Here is a 14,044-nt window from a genome sequence, read left to right on the forward strand (position 1 = left end):
AAGGAAAGTGTGTACTTCTTAGGATGCTTTCTGGAGCCCCTCTGATGCGGTGCTCTGACAGACAGACTTAGCAGCGCCCCTAATGAGGGTGCCACTCTATTAGAGCTGGTAAGTCACCCTCAACCCCTTTTTCATTACGGTGACAGTCTTGTGACAAGGGCAAATTGCATGAGAAGCAAGTCCCACTTGGAATGAGCCCTGTGTATAAACAAGGCAGAACTGCAGAGCAAATGATTTGCAAAGCAGAGGCAAATTATGTTTTAACCTTTTCCCTGTAAGTCTTTCCTGGATGTCCAATTAACTTTCCAGTCAACTGGCTGACCTACCAACTGGGAGTGCTGCTGTGAGAGGAGTGGAGTGGTGGTTGTCAGCTCGGACTGAGGGTGGCATTTTCAAAGAGCATTATTAGCAGGTAGCGGTGTGTTAGCAGATGATGTGGGAATTAGAGGAGATCCCAGCCTCCCAACCAAAAATGATCCGTGCTATGGCAAAAACACAGAAAATATATTGGCTATACAAACAGCAGCACAGTGCAGAAGTGTTGCAATCCTCTGCCTGTATTCAGTTGTGGTAATGCTTCATCTGAAATGCTGCTTACAGTTTAGGGTGTTGCACTTCCAGGAAAATGCAAGCTTGTCAGAGAGATCTAAACAGAAAGAGCAGGAATGATCAAGGTTTACAAAACCTCACCTATGGAGAAAGGTTGAAAGACCTGGTGCTATTCAGCCAAAAAAAAACCCTAGTGACAACCTAGGGAGGAGCATAAGTGATTTAAAGTTGATAAAAGGCTATTGCAGACAAGGAGGGAATGATTTATTTGTTCTTTTTGTCTATAGTGGCAAAGACAAAAATAATAGCCTTAAATTGCAGCAAGGCAGACTTGGTCAGGCTGCAGGGAAGCAGTTCCAGCAGTGAGGACAGGGAAGCATGAGAACAGCCTGTCTGGAGAGACTGGGGAGCCTGACACTGGAGGGCAGGGCATGGCCATCGCCAGGAAACAGCCCTTGTGTCATGCTGAAGTGTGGGAATGGGCTTGATGGGCCCTGAAGCTTCTTCCCATACCAGGACTGACCTAGCCCAGCTCCTACAGGAGTTAAGATTCCCAGACTTATTCATGAGTTACCCCACTAAAAAAATACCTTTACAAATCCTGCCCTACCTCTTTCTCCAGGAGCTCTGCCCTGGCTCTCCATAAGCCCCAGCACAAGATTGAAGCAGTGTCCCAAAGCACTGGCAGGTCTTTGCCAATGGATTGCCTTGTAAAATACATGCTGCCATGCAGAAAGGCATGCAGGTTTAGATGTTGTACTAAGGGACATGGTTTAGTGGGGAAATACTGATGATAGGTGAATGGCTGGACTGGATGATCTTGGAGGTCTTTTCCAACCTTGGTGATTCTATGATTCTGTGATTCTAAGGCCTCTCGGCCGACTGCTAGGGGATGACAAAACCTGCATCAGAGCACTTGGAAATTTGAGATACAGCAATGAGGTATCCACTCATCTGAACATCTGGTAGGAGTTGGAGAAGGGATCACTGAAAGGAATGGGAAAGCTTGTCTTTGCACTGGCTTAATAGGTGCACATGCTGTGTCTCCATGACAGGGGATGGTTTTCCCCTAGAATGGTTCTGAAAATTGCCTGGAAAAAAGAAAAGGGCAAAAATAATTGTGTGACGGACAGATTTCTGAGCAGATTTTGAAGTTGCTCGAGTTCCTATCTCTGGTGCAGAAGTCAAATCGTGCTGTGTGAGTGATTCACCCAGCCTTCCCAGGCTCGTACACTGCAGCAGCCAAGTGCCCGTATGGTGGGATTTGTTTCAGGTGGCTACAGGGGACTTGAGCTCCGGAGAGGGGCTTAACTCAGCGCTGCAGAGCCGAGGAGCAGCCCCATCCTCCGGGCCCTGGCTGAGCTCCACCAAACCAGTGCTGATGGGAAGTGGGCACAATTTCAGAAGTGCTCAGCACCCTTTGAGCAGAAATCGTCTCCCGGGCAGAGTTTCACTGGAAAATTTGACTGCGCTCCTAGGAGCCTGAAAGGAAGCCCTTGTGTGCTGATGTTTTTTTCGGGGGAGTAGGGGAGGAAATCTGCCCTGATTCTTGAGTCGCAGCTTTCAGAGCTGTCCTAGCGAGGCAGCATGGCTTAAACATGTCATTTCTTGTACAGTAGATGGGGGATTTGTAATGATTATTGGGCTCTGCAGATCAAATGACACTTTATTTCTCAGTTTGGATGTGTTTAACTGTATGTAGCGCGGTCTGATCGATGGCTCTTCAGGGTGGCGGCTGCTCTGAGAGGCAAAAAGACGTTTTTCCCAGTTTGGCAGTGACGAAAGGGCTGCTGACAGTGCACCAGCGTGTCTGGGGAGCCGGCCACCCCTGGTCAAGCATATCAGCGGGCTGACTTCTCTCAGTCATACCACAGAACTCACTCCAGCCTCAGTGATGGAGACTGTGTCTTCTGGGCAGCCTGTGCAACACTGTGCTACCACTTGTATGCTTCCTTCCCAATTTCCCGAACCTGAGTTTTCAACAACTAAATGAAATGCAAATATCTTGCTGATACGGCGTCTGAAATAACCTCGAAATAGCTCCCTCAGTGGCCGTTGTTTATTTGCAGAATTGCTGTTGTGATTGTTCCTCCATAGCAACTAAGAGGAAGGCTTCCCCAGTCTGTATGCCTACCAGAGAGCCATCACCTGTATTTTTTTCTTCTGTAGGAAGGGAGTTCGAAGGTGAGGAGGAATACCTGGAGATCTTGGGGATCACGCGAGAGCAGTCGGGCAAGTATGAGTGCAAAGCTGCCAACGAGGTTGCTTCGGCAGATGTCAAGCAAGTCCGGGTCACTGTGAACTGTGAGTACCTTGCGGGGGAGCAGGTCCTTGCCCACAGGCAGAGGTGGCTCTGGGGTAAACGGAAACGCCCTCCAGGTCCATATTAAAGGATCTGAAATGGGGGGGGGGGGGTCCTATAAGTGCTTATCATAGGGTGGAGTTTGTTCTTTAAATATCAAAATATATAAGATGAGAGAAAAAAGAGAGAAGAAGCTTCAGTGTGTTGCCCCTCTCTCTCCCCTCAGAAGGCCTGGCCATGCCTTGCTTTTGCTTACTGATATTTGAGAGAACAGCATCATGAAGAGCAGTTTCAGCAGGGATAGATAAGGTCCAGCTGGCTCAGTGCAAGCATCCATTCACATGGGCATCATGTCCCAGGTGCCTGGGGGGACGGATGGTAGAAGCACCGTTAGTAAGAGGGGCCAGAAACGTGACTTTTAAGCTGGTTTCAGGTCATGTACACAAAGGCCTCTCTGCATCAATGCAGTACAGAAAAGGGTTTGGCCAAAGGGGCCTGCTATCCATCTCAGAGCACTCGAAGGCAGTGCCACGTGGCTTACATCCCCACTCCAACTCCCATGAATCCTCACTGGGTGATGCTCTGCTGAGCAGGGCATGGGCCGTGTTGCCGTGCACACACAGAGGGAGGTCCGCCTCGCCCTGCAGGTGTGCCCTTCTTGCAGTGACACAGGTTATGTCAGATTGCCTTCATTCCTATAGCCTTGCATGTGTGTACGGCCACCCCCATATGTGTATAGCTCATGTTTAGCACTAGTTATTTGATAGGAATATACCCACCTGCCTGCTCTGTTTTCCTGCTTGGAGGCTAATAGCTCTGCAGCAGGGATGGATGAATGGGACAGACACCCTGTCTCGACCTTCTTCAGGTGACTCACCAGAACATTAACTTCAGCTGCAACCGGGGGTGGTTACAGGCATGAGTCAGGGTGCATACACATGGCCTTGATTCATAGGTAGCACCCCCTGGGAGTTGGCAGGGGCAGACCTGGCAGCCACAAGTGGCTCAGCCCATTCCATTCTCGTTTGCCACCAGATGTGGTTTTAGCACCTTTTTGTGCCATTCTTGCTCTTCTATTCCCTCTGAGCCATCGCATCAGGTCAACTTTTCTACCTTGCTTTAGAAGTCAAGGTTGCAGGCATTGCTTTTGGGCTCCCTGCAGCATCTTTGCAATCCAAAAATTTTGGGGGGAATTAGGTGTCCCTTCCTATAGCAGGGGGGTTGAAACTAGATTGTATTAAAGGTCCCTTCCAACCCAAACCATTCTGTGATTTTATGATTCTGTGAACACTGGATGGTGGGAGTTCAGTAAAGGCTGCTTCATGGGAAGGTTTAACCACTAGTGTGAAACTGCAGTAGCAGATTTCCTGAACATTTTCATGTTTTCTACATGAAATATATGGTTTCCTTTGTTGTTTGTTTGGTGGTTTTTGGGGTGGTTTTTTTTTTTTTTTCTTTTTCTTTGGTCAGAAACAACTGAGCTTATAAACCCTAAAAACCCAAGACAAAAGCAATTTGTATTTTCAGATATTTCTATGAAACATAATTTCAGTGATGTATTTAACATGATTGTATAAAGTCCGTGTTTGATTTTGACTTTGTTTCAACTCTTAGTAACTGTGCTAGAGTGAGATCCTTTTACTGTCAGGGTATATGAAAATAAGATCTGATACAGCGTTGCAATATTATTACGTGGCCTAATTTGTAATGCGATCAAATTATTATTTCCTGCAGGACATACCTTTTGTTGCCAAGCACAGGGATAGATTCAAAGAGGTCATGAGGTGCACAGAAACAAAAAAAATCGGTCCAGTTTGGGGGATGAAATCCAGAGATTTGCATTCTTCTTTCCTTATCTTGCTTTCTTAAGCCACACCACATGCAGTAGAAGCAGTGAAAATCACAGTAAGTTTGAAAAATGGGACCTGCCCAAAGTGAGGAGCTTCCTGGCCATCCCTTATCACCTCATATCTCACTGAGGCTGAGGAGCAGGCAGGTTGTCAGCCGACTGCAGGAGAAAGCAGCATCTCTCTGCTTCGGTCTCACACCACCACCTTCAGGCTTCTTGAGTAATGGCCCTGGCACATTGCAGGTGGGAAACTGAGGCCTGGGGAGCAGCGAAGGGAGCCCACTCCTGGCTCCCCCGGCAGTGTACAGCCTAACACGGAGTGGCTACGTTTTCTGGGCCCACGGAAAAGTTCTGTTCATTGCATGACTCATCACACGCTCTGGGTTCAGTGAAGTGGAAAAGGCTTTTCTCACTGCAGACAGCAGGATACACTGCTCAAACAAAAAAACTGGAGAAGGAGGCTTAAAAAATCACCTTCGCTATCATTTTATTACCCTTCCTCCTTCCCAAATTAAAATATTTGCGTGAACCCACAGCCTTTGAATGCTGTGGGTTCCTATTTCTGTACACTTATTAATATTTATGATGTTAGAGGGCGCACTGCAATATCCCTAAAGCCCTGCATAAAATCCCGATTAAGGTCAGGAAAAGGATCACATTGAGCTGGCTAATGCGCTCACAACAAACTTCTCTCAGTACGTTTTCCAGACAGTGCTATTTTTTTTATTTGACAGGCATGATCCATTTTGATTATTTTTTTGGCCTTCCTGTGCCAGGACAGACACAGGCAGCAGAACTGTGCTCCGTGCACAGGCGGAGTGCTTTATGGTGGCCTGAGCCTTAACACGGCAGCAAGCTCAGAGTACCTGAGCACTGATGATGGCAGACAAGGTGTCTACAAGGTGTCTACTCCCTCTTAGCAGCCAGGTGGAAATAATCCTGCCTTTTCATTGGTAAAGTTTGTCATTTTGAACATAGGGCTGAGAGTGAAGTCGCTGGTACCCTGCCTGGTACTTCAGGCAGCACTGAGACCCATCTCCAGCAGAGCACACCGATCATAGAATCACTGAATCATTAAGGTTGGAGAAGACTTCTAAGCCCATTAAGTCCAACCGTCGACCCATCACCACCGTGCCCACTAACTATGTCCCTCAGTGCCACATCAACACAGTTCTTGAACACCTACAGACAGGGATGGTGACTCCACCACTTCCTGATAGAAACAAAGAAACATGGAATCATTAAGGCTGGAAAATACCTCTGAGATCATCTAGGCCAACCATCACCACCATGCCCACTAACCGTGTCCCTTAGTGCCATACCTACATGTTTCATGAACACCAGGGACAATGACTCCACCACCTCCCTGGACAGCTAGTTCCAATGCCTCATTACTCTTCTGGAGAAGAAATTCTTCCTGAAATCCAATCAGAATCTCCTCTGGCTCAACTTAAGGTGATAACCTTTCATCCTATCACTAGTTACCTGGGAGAAGAGACCAACCTTTCCTTTCTTACTATAGTTTTGACATTAGATGCAAAGGTTGTATGGAAATTAATTTTTATGCTAGTGCTAAATTCCTACTTTCTTTCTTTTGCTTCTGCTTTCTTTCTTTACCGTTAATAAAGTCTTTCTCTCATCTTCTTCTTTCTGATAAGGCCATGTGAACTGGAGATCCACAGGTGAATATTCATGAATTACAGGAGTCCATCATTAACCTCAACTTTACCTGCATGTGCCTGTGTAATTATGACAGAGCTTTATTCAGTGCCACTGAAGAGAAGCACGCGTAAGGAGTAATGCTGGTATAGTTATTAGAGGAGTTCAAAGGGCAGGTATTCTTTAGAGGAGCAGGGGCTGGATGTGCCCCAGCATACAGCTGCTATAGTCCTCCACCAGCACCCATGGTTTGCATAAGGAAGCCAGTTCCTGAAGCAGTTCCACTTTTTCCATCTGTCTGAAAGTTGTGAGTTACCCAGTGTTTCTTTCCTGCAGACCCTCCCACCATCACAGAGTCCAAGAGCAATGAGGCGGCCACGGGACGACAAGCCTTACTCCGCTGCGAGGCATCAGCAGTGCCCACGCCTGATTTTGAGTGGTACAGGGATGACACCAGGTAAGACCATTAGCTCTCCTTTTCCTTTCTCTCCATTTCAGTCCACTCAGTAGGGCATCCTTAGAGAATCAGCTGTCAGCCTCAGTTCTCCTCGAGCAAATTACTCTCTTTGAGCCATGTAAGTCAAGACTGTCCCATCAGCCTAGGCATGATTGGGACTGGAGGAGGCAATCCTTCTCTAAACCAGGGATGCTGAAAGGAGTGCTGAGGATGGAGCCCCTGCCTTTTAAGTCAGTAATAGAGCAATTCACAATTAAGACATTAGTAGTGCTTTCTTCCTTCCAGTGTGCATGTGTTAAATAGCCCATGATACAGATAAAAAAAATAGTGTTGGTCTCCAAGCAGGTAACTCCAATCTAGTTGTCTCCTTCTACGGAAGGTATAAGATTCCCCTGTCTCTCAGAACCCACCAGGGTTTGCACATGGGGAGAAAATGAGAAAAAGGATCTGTTCCTTATACCTGAGCATTTACACTGCATTTAGAACGTAGTGTTATTATTGTAGTTTTTAGGCTGACCCATGCCTGCAGGCTCAGGAGTGGCTTGGCTTTTGTAAATGCTCATATTAAAACACATTAATTGGTGTGTTTCACTAAAAATCTTAGCTCCAAGTACGAACTAGCCCTCAGTTGGCTGTAGTGAGTTCATTTCCCAGTGTAAGCCAGTGCTGAATAAAGGCTTCTTCTCTTTCCCTCAGCTTTTCTTTCTTCTCCACTGCTTTACCAGCAGCACTCCTCTCTGCTGCACTCCTTTTTCCTTTCATTCCCTCCTCCTGCTTCCCATCAATGCCTTCTGTGGCCTCTTTCTTCTCACATCTCCTCTCTGCCTGCCTCCATCCTCACCTGCCAGCTGGTCTGAAGGGCATTGGTTTCCCTCCCCAATAAACAACAGCCATCGCACTGCACACCTCTTCTGCTCTCTTCTCAGGATAAACAGTGCCAACGGTCTGGAGATAAAGAGCACGGGGAGCCAGTCTCTGCTGGTGGTGGCCAACGTCACTGAGGAGCACTATGGGAACTACACCTGTGTGGCTGCCAACAAGCTGGGAGTCACAAATGCCAGCCTATACCTTTACAGTAAGTATAGAAGAGGGTGAGGGGAGGTCCAGGTCACTCTCACAAAGAACCAGGCTGTGTTGTAAGCACACAGGGATGCTGGGCCACAGCACATCGCTTGCCAACCCCGCCAGACCTCTAGCTGGGAACTGACTGCTTTAGACACATAGATGTCCGTACTCAGAGTGAAACACGAACGCAGCCAAATTAAAAGGTTAAGGTCAAGCCCTTTGATTGACTTTCTTTGCCAAAGTCAGACTTTGTTAAAATAATGAAAATGTGTTTGTTTTAAGACTGGAACTGAAAACTCCCTCAGAGTGAAAGCCCTTTTAATAAGCAGAGAAAAGGCCAAGGCTCGGAGGGTCTGTGACAGCTGAGAAATGACAAGTAATTCAGAGAGGTGGAGAGAACTAGCCACTGAGCCTGAGGAGAACAAGAGAGAGTCAAGAAAAAGAGAAATGAGTTTGAAAGCAGGAGAAAATGGGATGGAAGGAAGTGGGATAAGACAGAATGATTTAAAGGGGCATACCTTGGGGAACATGGGGGAAAAGACAATCAGCAGGTGAGATATGAAACAAATTTCGGGGATCTCATTCTGCTACCTTTCAATTACTGAGTTTTTGTAGTAAACTTAAGAATAAGGAAGCTGGGGCCACACCAAACTCCAGAACAGAATTGCCTGCTGGTTCTGAATTTTGCAGCTGGTTCTGACCTGGCCCTGTATTAAGCCCCTGCTCCTCTCCTCCCACCCATGCGCACGTGGGTGTATTCACTGTGGCGTATTCAAAACCCAGTTCTGTATTCCAGGCACAAAACTTGGGCTCAGCTTTCACTGCACATTTTTATTGCCACCAGAAATAGACTGCAGCAGAATGACCCACTCACACAAATGGACCAGAGACCCAGAAGCAACATAGGGTTGTATTCTTCTGCTGATCTCAAACTGAATTAAAACACTCAGGCCATGATCTGCATGACCTTCTAAACAGAAAAAAAATAAACTATGCAAATCTGTCTTAGTGTGAGAGGCAGTCTAGTGTAGTTTCTGCTGTGTGTGGTCAGATTAATCAAAGGATCAGAACAAAAAGTGTTTTGGTTTGTTTTTGCTTTTTAGCAGATGTAATGCAAAAAAATATAAATCCATTGGCATTCTTTGTTTACTGCCTCAGGATTTATTACATTGCAGTTTGAATTCTTGCAAAATTTGGGTGCGTTCTGTGGAATTTTTCTCCTGAAGAGTAGATTTATCATAAAAGTACATTTATTTGATTTCGTGCTGCATTTGGCCAGGGAGACAAAGCAAATTTCTACTTTGAAAGTCTTTTCACCCTCGTCTTGTGACTGTCATGAGATTCAAATGAAATTCTCACGCAGCAATCTGGAACACAGTTTTCAAATACTCGAGATTTGTTCTTGCTGATATTAATATAATGCTAAGTTTAGAATCCATTATTTGTGGCTGAATTCTAAATTTGGCCCTCGCTATTGGTTCCTGTTACACAGATGAGCTGAATACATCACTGAAACAAAATATAAGATGAAATTCAATAATGTATGTGTGGACACGTGATTTCAGATGGGGGTTGGTTTTGCTAGAAAAGCATTTTGCACGACTCGAGAGCTTCACCTCAAAGGATCTCAAAGGATTTGCTAGCAATGAATATTTTAACATCGCAAGTTACTCAAAAATCAGTGAGTGTTATTATCACCGTTTTGCAGTAGGAAACTAAGAAATAGAGTCAAGAAGTGGTTTACCCATGGTCATGAGTTCAGCAGCAGAACCTGTAAGAAATGTGGGGAAATCTTGCAACGTTGCCATTACCTATACCGAGGGGAAAGGTGGCAACTGTTAAAGATGACTTGAACAAGGAAATAAAGTGAGGGTGCCATTTTAGCCTCCTTTTGATGTGCGTGGAGGTAACTTTCTTTCTATCAAGTTGTTGGATTTGGTTCATCATTTTTACAGTAGAAATTCAAGCGCTATTTATACTGTGAAACACTTGAGAACTTGTGAAGTAGCAACTTCACAAGAGCCAGAAGAATGGAGGTGCGGGAGGTGAGAAAGATTGGATGATTTTCCTCAGACTGTTTCTAACTTTTGTTTTTGTTGCTTAGTTAATTCCCATTTTCTTCAGCGTTGAGCATTGTGGAGAGAGAAGGCCATTGTGAAAATTGTGTAATATTGTTTCAGGAACTCTCAGTTCTTCTAGTTAGTGTGGAAGAGAGAGGGAGAAAGAAAAACATTAAATTCAGGCAGACTCTCGTTGGTATTCCTAAGGTGAAAAAGTCCAGGAGGAGGTGAGTGAATGGAATCAAGCTTCATGAAGAAGTATCTCCAAAAGCCTACAAGCCCAGCTGAAAAAAATGCTGTACTGATCTCAAAACAGCCAAAATAATGGGCAATGCACAATCCCAGCTGCAGACCCAAGCAGAAAAAAAATTAAGAAAAGCAATGCCAAGTTTTTTCAAGGTACAGTAGGTACTCAAATACTCGGAGTGTCTTTCTTCCACGGAATCCAGGATTTTATTTTTTTTAAAATAGAGATCAAGGTCAGCGTAGGGCAACATCCCACCTGGGAGGCAGAGGCAGTGATGGTTCCTCAGCTGCCCACTGCAAAAAAAAAAAACAACCCCACAACAACAGCAAAAAACGGTGGCCAGCAGTGAAGAAACAAGTGGAAAGTTAGTAATGAGGTACTGGCAGCTTTGTCTGAGGTGGAGGGCAGATGGGGAGCTAGAAAAATGATGTGAAAGAACAGTTCAGCAACAGAGAAAAATGGGTGTCTTCCATTCCAGGAAGTCTCAGCCTGCACTGGAAAACTCTCAGAGAGACCAAGTGCCTTAGATGTCAATGCCATAGTTAGAAGATGCATTAAATTACAAAAGCAGCTCCCTGGAGCTGCATGAATAGATAGCTAGTGATCTTCCATAAAGGATGTAGCAGCACGAATGCCTGCTGTAGGTGGAGAGATTTATACCCCTCGCTCCTGGAGACTGAGCTTATAGCAACACGCAACTGGCCATACTGGGTCAGCCCAAAGGTCTGTCTTACCCAGGGTCATGTCTCTGACAGCAATCTGGAATATGTTTGCAGACAGCACACACAGGTACTGTCTGATGATACAGCAGATCTGATAGCTTGCTGCCGTCCCCTCCTCTCTGCTCCTTGTTCCCCCTGCTCTATGGCCCACGCTTTTGTCACTTCCTATACTCTGGTACCTGTGGGCCACACTCAAAGGCAGCTCAACCTGTGAAAACATAAGGGAGCTTTACCACCCACCCCTCTAAATGCTCCCAAATGTTTTCTTTTGTTGCACGGAGCCGAGTTAGTTCAGGGAAAGGTTCAAGGAGCATGAGAGCCCGTGCAGGAGGGAGGCACATGCCCACATCTGTGGACAGAAGGAGCTGGGAGGCAGCACAATGTGGTGCAGCATCAGTGAGCGTGGAGGTGGGTTCAGCTCTGCAGAGCCTGGGAACAGGGCTGGTAACTTCTGGCACAAAATGCTGTGAGACCAAGGAAATGGGCAGTAGCATTCCTGAACGTGAGGGTGACCTGACAGAGGTCAAGCCAGGCTGCCTCACAGAACAGCGGAGGTGAGAAGCAGCACCACAGCCAAAGGAAAAGGTTTTTCCCCCAAGTACATGAGCAGACAGGGAGCTTGTTTCCTTCTCATTCCATTACGCCAACAGAGTGCTACGAAAAGCTTTATATGTAAAAGCCACTATTTCTATGTTAGCCCATGCTGCACAGTAGTATAAATTTGTGCATATATATATAAATTATATATAAAACTGTATTTCAGATGCACATCTGCCATACAAGTATACACATACATAGGCTTACGTGTGTGGATATATGCGAGCAAACACATCCACAGGCACACAGAAGCAGCTGCAGCACCTGGTGCAATCATGCAAGGCAGAAAAAAGCAACGAAAGTCCTTCCAGACCAGTTGACTTCTGCCTCCTGCGGAGCCAGCTTATCCCTGCGGATAAAGCAGGAGACAACAGCGCTCTGCTGCACACCCCGATGCAGTCCTGCTGGCTAAATTGTCTCAATTATGGGAGACTGCCACCTCAGCAGGAGCCCTGCTGCATCCTCAGTGCCCTTCAGCAAGTGAGGAAAGCGGAGGTGAAGCAGCACCTGGTGGGGCCCATGCCAATTAGATGCAGGCAGCAGTCAGCATCCCACCACCGCTTCTGGAGGTGCTTCGGGTATAGTTATCGGTTCAGTCCAGCAGTTTGAATCCCAGCAAGAGGCAAGCTCCTCAGAAGAGCTGGCGCTTGCCTCTCACCTGCCATTGCTTGTTAGCACGTCGGCACAAGTGCTAGCTGGTGGGCACCCTCTCATACCCGTTCTCATAATGCTCTGCCTTGTGCCTGAGCATCTGCTTGCGGTGGTGTTTGCTAAGGTTTGGAGTAAAGTCTGAGGCTCTGAGCGCAACCCCCGTGTTTTCCCAGGGGCTGTCAGTAACGGGGAGACTCGGGAGAGGAAAGAAAGTGGTGAGGGTGACAGCCAGATGGAGCGAGGCTGAGACACTGCTAATGAGCCAGGGTGGAGCAATAAAGGCGGCACGCAGCAGGCGAGGGGAACAGAGGGAGAGTCCTTGAATAGAAAGCAGCGTGATAATGAGGCCGTAGTGCTTTGCTTTAACTGCTTATGCTGTGCAGCCTGCAGCCTGCTGTGCGGGAAGAAGGTAAAGGGGAGTTGAGTTATTTAACCAAACTAAATAACAAGGAAGTCATGTCAGCACAACAGCCTGCTTTCACAGAACAATAGTCCCCTGGTGCTACATAAACACAGAGATCCAGGCTAGCTGTGTATTTTCTACGCAAGAGACAATCTCCCCTGTCCCTGCTGTGGACTCCAATGGCCCCATTACTGCCGTGAAGGCGGGAGATCTGCGGTGTCACAGGTGCCCGCAGGCTGCAGTGAGTCAAAAGCCAGCTCCTTGCACCAAGAATACTTTATAGAGAGTATTGGCTTCCAGAAAGCTGGGACTGGGGTGATCAGAGAGCAACAGTGGACTACTGCTGTATCCTGCCAAGCTGTATGTACATCAGCAGTGATCTTAGCAACACCCTCTCAGGTACACCAGGAGACAACTCATTGCCTCAGGCCTATTAACTTATGCATAGTGACATATTTCTGCAGCTAAATGTCTACCTCCCAGTCAGCCCTTCAGTAGGAGCGTGTCTCAGTCAGCACAAGGCATCTAGCAAGCTCTGTAGTTGATGAAGAGAGACCTAGTGAGTACGGTCGAGTATGGTGGGCTTATATTCATGGTTCTGCTCCTGGCTCTGCCAACAGATCAGCATTTGACCTTGGGCAGACTGCTTCCTTGCTCTCTGCATCGCCTGCTCTACCTGTAAAATGGAATTAACACTACTCCTAGCCTCAGACTGAGGTCTCTGACTGCCGATTTCCCTCAGTGTGATAATTCTTTTGAGATCCTGAGCGTGCAATTCTTTTGAGATCCTGGCATGGAGGAAGCAAAGCGTGAAGCCAGCAGTGATGTATACCAGAGACTTGCTGTGACGTAGAACAAGGACACACTGTAAAAACCCTGTAACCAAGACAGCAGGCTCTGCATGCTGCTAGAGATTGGTGAATCTGCAAAATCTCTGTTCCTGTAGAAAGACAAATGCCCAGAAGAAACAGATGCCATTCAGGATTCACCAGGGTGACAGCTTCCATGCTCAGATCCTCAGGGGACCTCTCACTGGCGAGAAACTCGTTGTGGAGAAGGTTCTGTGGAGGCAGTAACTACCCATGGAGGACCTCTACAACTCACCTTGCTACCAAAGGCTAGCTTCCAGCCAGAGGTGTAGCCAAGAGGAGCTGTAGCATGATGACATGAGTGGTCTTGAAAGACAAAGGGGAGATGTGGCCCATTCATTCCAATTAACCTTACTGCAGGTGCTTAATCCCTCTTGCTGTGTAGATATTATTTGTTTAGTTTTTAGTTCAAATGACTTCTCTCTGACTCCCAGTCGCAGGGGATGTTCATGTGTACTAGGTGTATTGCTAGCAAAATGCTCCATATATGAAAACTACTCTAGCTCATCTAATTTGGGGATGGACAACTCCATCAGGTTTGTATCTGCTTCTTGCTTGGTGTGAAAAGTGGCTTTTCTCCTGCATGTTGCTTATTGTTTTTTTTCCCCCCTTAG

The 14,044-nt window shown here is 46.6% G+C and overlaps 1 protein-coding gene across 8 annotated transcripts in view; it reads left to right on the forward strand.

Annotated features, from left to right (window-relative positions):
- LSAMP (limbic system-associated membrane protein) overlaps positions 1 to 14,044 on the forward strand; it is a 958,106-nt gene that overhangs the window by 927,944 nt on the left and 16,118 nt on the right. For 6 of the 8 annotated variants that reach the window (XM_021398268.1, XM_021398227.1, XM_021398247.1 and 3 more), the window contains 3 exons: positions 2,719 to 2,853; positions 6,696 to 6,816; positions 7,743 to 7,891. In XM_021398268.1, the coding sequence (XP_021253943.1) occupies positions 2,719 to 2,853; positions 6,696 to 6,816; positions 7,743 to 7,891 (405 nt within the window). Of the gene's footprint in view, positions 1 to 2,718; positions 2,854 to 6,695; positions 6,817 to 7,742; positions 7,892 to 8,677; positions 14,035 to 14,044 lie in introns of those variants that run through there. The other 2 variants (XM_021398237.1, XM_021398279.1) reach the window with 2 other exon arrangements.

The sequence above is a fragment of the Numida meleagris genome, chromosome 1 (genome assembly GCF_002078875.1).
Source record: "Numida meleagris isolate 19003 breed g44 Domestic line chromosome 1, NumMel1.0, whole genome shotgun sequence".
Lineage (NCBI taxonomy): Eukaryota > Metazoa > Chordata > Aves > Galliformes > Numididae > Numida > Numida meleagris.